General features: G+C 36.7%; 1 protein-coding gene and 1 long non-coding RNA gene across 2 annotated transcripts; one reads left to right on the plus strand and one right to left on the minus strand.

Annotated features, from left to right (window-relative positions):
- Nucleotides 1-749: 749 nt before the first annotated feature.
- On the plus strand, nucleotides 750-1,583 carry LOC113316814 (F-box protein At1g47340-like). Its single transcript, XM_026564964.1, has one exon. The coding sequence runs from the start codon at nucleotides 750-752 to the stop codon at nucleotides 1,581-1,583; it is 834 nt and encodes a 277-aa protein (XP_026420749.1).
- Nucleotides 1,584-5,778: 4,195 nt separating this feature from the next.
- On the minus strand, nucleotides 5,779-6,597 carry LOC113317719. The gene is made up of 3 exons (XR_003343896.1): nucleotides 6,557-6,597; nucleotides 5,974-6,470; nucleotides 5,779-5,879 (listed from the first exon to the last, which is right to left on the minus strand). It is a non-coding gene; the product is annotated as an uncharacterized LOC113317719 (long non-coding RNA).
- Nucleotides 6,598-7,434: the final 837 nt, after the last annotated feature.

The raw sequence follows: 7,434 nt of genomic DNA on the forward strand, positions 1-7,434 counted from the left end.
CAGATCTGACTCATCTGACTCAAAAAACGTGAGTCAATAGTTTGGTCCCGTAAGTCAGGGGTATTTTGTTACCTGATTCAAATGGATCAGAGTCAGGGATTATGTCTGAGTCATAGATCGAGTCAGATCTGACTCAAAATGCAAAACAAACGGTCTGACTACTGACTCGGCCCGAGTCAGAGATTGACTCAGATCCAGACCCCGAGTCAGCTGCAAACAAACAAGATGTTAGTTGATTTCCTTTCCTGAGTGCCTATTACTTCTTTAACATATAGTATTTAAGCTTATATATATATATAGTATAAGAACCTCCGGTTATATATTAGGGAGAAAGACAATATCTTTATCTGATTAGTCGGAAGTTATTTTTATTATTCTATAGTTTTCGCCAAATTCATACGCCAATATGGAAGATCTTCCAGAGGATATTCAATCAAAAATTCTGTCATATGTTCCTTGCGAGTCCGTACTAAACTGCAAACTTGTACCACAAACATGGAAAACTCTCCTTTCTCATCGAAAGATTGCAGGTGGTCTCCTTTTTTGTATTCAAAGATGGGGGAAAACCTAAGCTTCGTTTTGGATACTATGATGAAGTTCTTAGCATTACGTGGGCTGGTTCCGCTAACTATCGTTATAAAAACCGTTTTTACAAAAAACTTACCAAGATCAAACATCCTCTTGCTGCTGAAAAGGAGAAAGATTATCTTGACTTGATTGGTTCTTGCAATGGATTGGTTTGTTTATCTATGCGTTACAGAAAAAGTAGTTTTTGCGTTCTTAATCCTTGTACCGGAGAATACTTTAACCTTCCCACGATAGACAATGAAGGAAGTATAGTTGGTGGATTTGGTTATGATCCTTCAACTAGCAATTACAAAATTGTTAGAATTGAGTACTTAAAAGACAAAGGATACGTTCAAGTATATACTCTCGGTAGTAGTGGATGGAGAAGTATTGGAGAAATTAATCATCAGTTACGTCGTCATAGGGAAGGTGTACTCTGGAAGGGATCCCTTCATTGGTTGGACGTTAACCAAGGCAAGGTTTTGGCTTTTGATTTGGCAGATGAAACGTTCCGCAGATATCTCCCAGAAACACCATGTATTAACATAAATACTGAAATAACCCAGTTCAAGCTGTTGGGAGGGTATTTGAGCATTGTAGCTGTGGATCGACGTATTAGGCGTGTAAACATATGGGCACTTAAATATACACAGCACAAGAATGATGACATTCTTCTCGAAGTGGGAAAATATCAATGGAGTTTGGAGTTTAGTATACCATTTTTTGCTTCTCCATACGGGTATACAGTAGATTGTAACTATGATCCGTTTGACATTACTAAAAACAATGAAGTTCTCTTATGGCACACATTAAAGCCACAGGGATGGAGTACCACTCCAACATTCCTTTTTCGCTATGACCCCAAAACTGACACATTAAAGGAGGTTTTGCATTGGAAAACTTATCATATTGTTACATTCAAGGGAATTCCGCATGTCAACAGTCATGTGTCATTGAAAGCTCTGGGAGTCGATTCAAAGACAACTAAAGTTGCAGCACACTGTGCGGATCACTGAGGAGGTGAAGCAGTTGCACTGTCGTATAAGTTGAGGCTACTAGATTTGCAGCAGATTGTGCAGAAAGGACCTGAAGCAGTTGCAACACCGTAAATTAACTGGAGGCTACTAGATGGATGAGATAAGCTTCCTGTTGTCTTCTGATGGTCACTCATGTAGACTCTTTTCAATTTCAATGAAGTTATAGACAGTTTCAAAAATAAATAAACTAGGAGTCCTTTCCTAGTGATGCTTGGTTTCCAAGTTTTTCTTTCTCATAGTTTAGGTCCAAAAATTCTACTAATATGTCTTTCATAGTCTTGGAAGGCCACTTCAGAGGTTCCCAATCTTCTGAAGTTGTCAAAGATATAGCAATCAGCATATGCTGGCCTTGCTGCATCATGAGTTTTGTTCAGATCTTTTATAACCAAGAAGACATTGATCGCTGACACTAATTGCTTTGCACTTTAAGGTGTAAAGTTGCCATTTAATCCAAGGCCTAACCATTAGTGCAACTAAAAGTCACTAACAATAACCGGGGTCAACTAACAGTCAACTAAGTCCAAAAGTCCAAAGCCAAATCAAAGGTCAACGAGTCAAACTAGTCAAAGTATGGTCGTCAGTCAAGGTAGGGTTAACTGGTCAAAGGTCAAATTGGTCAACTGGGTGAAGTCGGGTCAAAAGTCCAACTCATGTCAAGATATGAAAACTCGGTGAGTTAACATTGATTCAACTAAATTAACTTAGGCAGCCAAGCTGACTCAAGTGAGTCAGACGAATTAGACAGCTAACTGGGATGACTAATCACAGACCAAACTTTTTGATTCACTGTAGTCCTTCAGTCTGCTTCATTATTAATTTATTACATTGAACACCCATTATTCAGACTAGGTAACACTTTCTTGATATTCAACTTTGATCTTCATTTCACAACCAACTCCTGCAACATCATCCCCATTACTATATCCAAACTATCAACACAAACATCCACTCCTCTAGCTGTAAATCCATATCAGAACTAAACTGCAACAACCCTTCTTTTCTTGTTCTCAATCAGTTACCCTTCTTTGGATGTGACCTAATCCCTAACAACTGCACCATCCAAAAACTTATTATCATCAACTTATCCATTCCTTGCACATCTGATCACCATTGTAGCTCCAAACAATCTTCTTTCAACAATCAAACTTCTTAAGTTTCCTTGCCAGACCAAGTAATTACATCCCTATTAATTACCTAAAAACCACCACCTGATATAGCATCCCAGTACCTTCACCACTCATTCAAACCTCTTTCGTGTGAGGTTCAACCTAGAAGCATTAACTTCTTGAGAAGCAATCCATACCAATTCCTCCTTGAGTAACATCCAATGATTCCCAAAAAAACATAACTAACACTACCAGATCTAATTATCTTTCAAAACCCATAACAACAGTTAACTTCTCAAGTCAGAATCAAGGTAATCAATATCGGTTGAACAAGACGATATTACAGGTTTTTATCGGGTATCGGAAAATACCTATACGATATCGAAGATGTCGGCGATACAAAGATATAACGATAAAAACGTTCGTACAGGCCGATATGTCGGCTTTACCTATACACCGATAATATCGGTTCCAATATCATGTTTGGTTAAAATGAAACCTATGAAGGGAAAATTAGGCATTCCAGTATCATTTGTGGTAAAGATGAATTCTATAAAGGGAAAACTAGGCACCATCAATTATAATCAACTATCAAAATCACCACCAAATAAAGTGGATAAGTTTTTTGAGCAACATGCTTTTAGCCTTTACAGACAAGTACAACGTCAATTAGAGAATGTAAAAATCCTAATATATTTAAGATATAAAATCAATGATTATACTAGGATATAAGATGGACACCATATATACTCGAGGAGGAATTTGAATGGATTTGGGTTTTGTTGTAGACGACACAAGATAGTGGAGAATTTGACATTGACTATGCAATTGTATTTGTGATTGTTTTGATTATAAAGCAAGGATAATAAGAAAGATTTATTCAGCAAAATTGGACAACAGTCACAACACGTAGAATTTTGCCACCTTATGATTTAGAAATTTGAGATACGTGTACGATTCTTATTATTTTTTCTAAGATTTTATAAATATTTGAAATTCTAATATTAATGATGTATCACCGATAATATCTTTTGTATAGGTGTATAGGACCCGTCCGGTACGAGACCGATACACGATATTAACTACTGATGAATACTTCAATTCAAATCCACTAACAGTTTCATCTATATCAGCAACTCATATTTCATTATACATTGGGAATTTTAATAAAGTGCCACACTTCCAATATGCAGTTTCTGAAAATGCCACCGTTTTTTTCAGAGTTTATTAAATGCCATACTCTTGACTTTTTTCATCCCGTTTTTTTAAAATAACGGTTAACGGCTGTTAGTCTCTGTTAGTGCATACGTGGCATTAAATAACTCGTACAAAATTACATAGAATCCCCTGAATCAGTTAACAGGGAGTGAGTTAATCAGTTAACTGGGATTGAGTTAACCGGCTATAGAGTAGTGAGTTAACTCGCGACTCGGTGCACGTGAGAAAAACGTGCAAGATTTGCTAACGGTCGAAATACACGTGGGATCAATCTAAGAGAAAAAATCGACGATCCATATTTTACCTGGATTTATAACGGTCTTATTCATCATCTTGGAGCTCTATATATACTAATGAAGATCCCAAACTCTTCATTACTCAATTTCTTCAGAAGTTCAACACATAAAAATGAGCCGAAAGGTTATAAACTCTCCAGGTAGTAACAGTTGCAGTAGTAGCAAGAGCAGCAACAGAAAATTTAGACAGCAAACTACCCGAGATCTATGTCCAACATGTGAACAAGGAAGTCATGAGTCTAAGGTTTGTCCCTGGATGTACTCTAGATGCAAACATATACCTTGTAATGGTATAAAACAATTACTAAGATCAAGCACAAGAGAAACAGATGGAGAAATGTTCTTGAAGTGTTCAAATCCTACCTGCACCTACTTTGAATGGTTTGATTCTGCCAGTCATCCACTCAAATCCAAGAATATCAAGCTACCAAAAGAGAATTGTTGTTGTGCTTGTGGACAAGAGACCCACTGTTACAAATAATGCCCACTGCATAAGCAAGAATGCTACAAAGAGCAATGCAAGTCAATAATGCTACTAAGAATATGCAAAAATGAACATAATAGAAACATTGCTTACCTGATCTGCACAGATTGTGAAGCATTTAGATGGGTTTCAGACCACCTTTTCATTGAAGCACAAAATAGGGTTATCCATTCAAGTTTCAATCTCAATGCCATATGTAAGGAACTTCAAAAGACTATTAACATGTAATTAGTTCTTAACTAATATCATTTCCATTCATAAAGTAAGATTATCCATCAAAATAAAACAGAATTCTGGTACATAAAAAAACAGATCTAACACAATGATATCAGTGTCTAAAGCAAAAAAAAAAAGATCTAACACAACAAGAAGCACACACACACTTCTACTTCTTCTTAGCCTTGCTTTGCTTTCCCTTTGTGACAAGAATATGTTGACTAACAGATCCAATACCAGTAAAGTTCTGACTGAAATTCAGAACATCTTGTGTAGATCCATGGGTGCTAGGTTCTGCTGGTGCTCTTCCAAAGTTTTTAGGTCATGTTGACTCACCAACAAATGAAGATGTACCGCTGGATTTGTTCACCTTTGCTTTACCCCTTACAGTGCTACTTTCAGGATGATCTCTACTAGTGAAGGTGCAGTTTGCAGCATCATACTCGGTGCTTGGCATGAATCCAGTTGGGTTTTTACCAACATCACCACCAGCAAAGGTTCTCTTATTATGACCAGCAGTAGATCCACACTTTCCACATTTCCTTTTCTTCACCACAGTTTCAGGTTCATCATAGCTCCTCTTCCTCTTCTTTGCTGGTCTTCCAGTTTTTCTTTGATAAGGAGGAGGCTTTAAGTTGATATCCATGGATGCCTGCCAATTAAGATAAGAAGAATAGAAAAGAAATGAGAAAGTTAAAGTAAATAAATGAAACCCTAAAAGATACCTTATCTTCCCAGTTTAATAACCCTAAATGAAATGAGAAAGTTAAAGTAGAGAAAAATAAGGATATAATAAAGTAGAGAAAAAAGTAAATGCATCACATTCAAGAATATATTTAATGCTGAAAAAAGTACCTTATCTTCCCAGATCCATTCACTTATGTCTTCTAGTGGATTTACAGCATCTGCATATATAGTCCTATAATATTCCACAGAGTAGTAAGGAGCACAATAACTGTTAACCAATCAAACAAATGTGTCAGTTTACAGAAACAAAAGTAATAGCATATTACAACCCAAAAGTAATAGCATATTACAAAATTTCTTACTCTTTCCAGTTTGGCCTGAGCAGTTTCAATGCACATACAACATGTTGACAAGGGAATCCCCTTAGCTGTCATTGCAAACAAGTGCATTGTTTGTCTACAATGTTCACTGTGAAAATTTTCTTGTTAGACACATTAGTTACCAAATAAACCTGTCCAACCACACTTCCTTCTGTATCAAACTTCCCAACCAAGTCAAGCATCTTATTTATCAACTTAACAGCAGCAGGGACCAAATCATTTTGATTCCACTTAGCAGATTCTTCCCTTCTCTTAAATAACAAACCCATTACTAACTGACCATACATCATGCCTAGTTGGATTATTGGTTTATCTCTCATATTAGAATTCATAGAATTAAATGATTCTGAGAAATTGTTATTCATATGCTAACAACAGCTAAGGGGATCAAAATAATCCCTAGACCAAGTACTTGGATCTTCTTTCCTAAGATATTCACCAGCAGCCGGACTTTCTTTGCATATGTTGTCAAAGTGCTCCTACATTATAGTAACCTGAGTTATTATATAACCTACTAACTATGAATCAAAAAACATAGGGATATTTAAAAAAGAGAGGCACAAACCTGAAAATGCCTCACTTTGTAAGCTTTGCATGCATTCCACAATGAGCTGTGCAAGGTTGTGCCTTGTGGTACTTCTTGAAGTTCTTGTACAAGTGCCTGCAAATAAAGAGTAAGTACCTATTTTATACTAACTCTAAACCCAAAACACATAATGTAAACTAATGTAAAAAAATAACTAAACTTAAATACCTGAAGGAATATCTAACTCTTGCACCAGGGAAAACCTTTGGAACAGATTCCAACAACCCTTTTTTCCTATTATAAATAAAGGTAATTCTGCCAGCATGATGTGCATTGATTGATAGAGCCAAATCCTTGAGGAACCCAGTCCAGCTCTCCTTGGTTTCACTCTTATCCACCTTAATGCCTAAAGGCACCACAGAATTCTGACCATCAATTGTTGTTGCAGCCATTAGAACACCACCACGCTTTCCAGTTAGATGGCATGCATCTAAACCTATGACTCCCCTGCAAGCTTTCTGAAATCCTCTCATTGGTGCAGCAAATGAAATAGTCATGCTCATGAATGTCTTATCTGCACATTTAGTAACCAACCATTAGCAACAGACCACTTACAAATAAATGAACATTGATGGGTATTTAGCAACAAACCACTTAACATAATGTATACCTCTTTTCCCATAAGTGTATTTAGCAACAGACCCTGGATTAGTATGAGCCACCATTGCACAAAAGATGGGTACATCCTTGTAGCTGTCTTCATAATTACCAAACAGATCTTCTAAAAGAAGATTTCTAGCCTTCCATGCACAAATATAAGGTATATTGATGTTATGAGTTACAAAAAAGTCTATTGCAATGTGTTTAGGCTTTGGAATTAAGGCCCCAGCTGTCTGCTTTAACTTCTCATGTACCAC

This window comes from Papaver somniferum, chromosome 10 (genome assembly GCF_003573695.1).
Source record: "Papaver somniferum cultivar HN1 chromosome 10, ASM357369v1, whole genome shotgun sequence".
NCBI lineage: Eukaryota > Viridiplantae > Streptophyta > Magnoliopsida > Ranunculales > Papaveraceae > Papaver > Papaver somniferum.

Excerpts from the sequence above, each read along its gene's own strand:
- LOC113316814 (XM_026564964.1), top strand. The coding sequence starts at position 750 with ATGCGTTACAGAAAAAGTAGTTTTTGCGTTCTTAATCCTTGTACCGGA.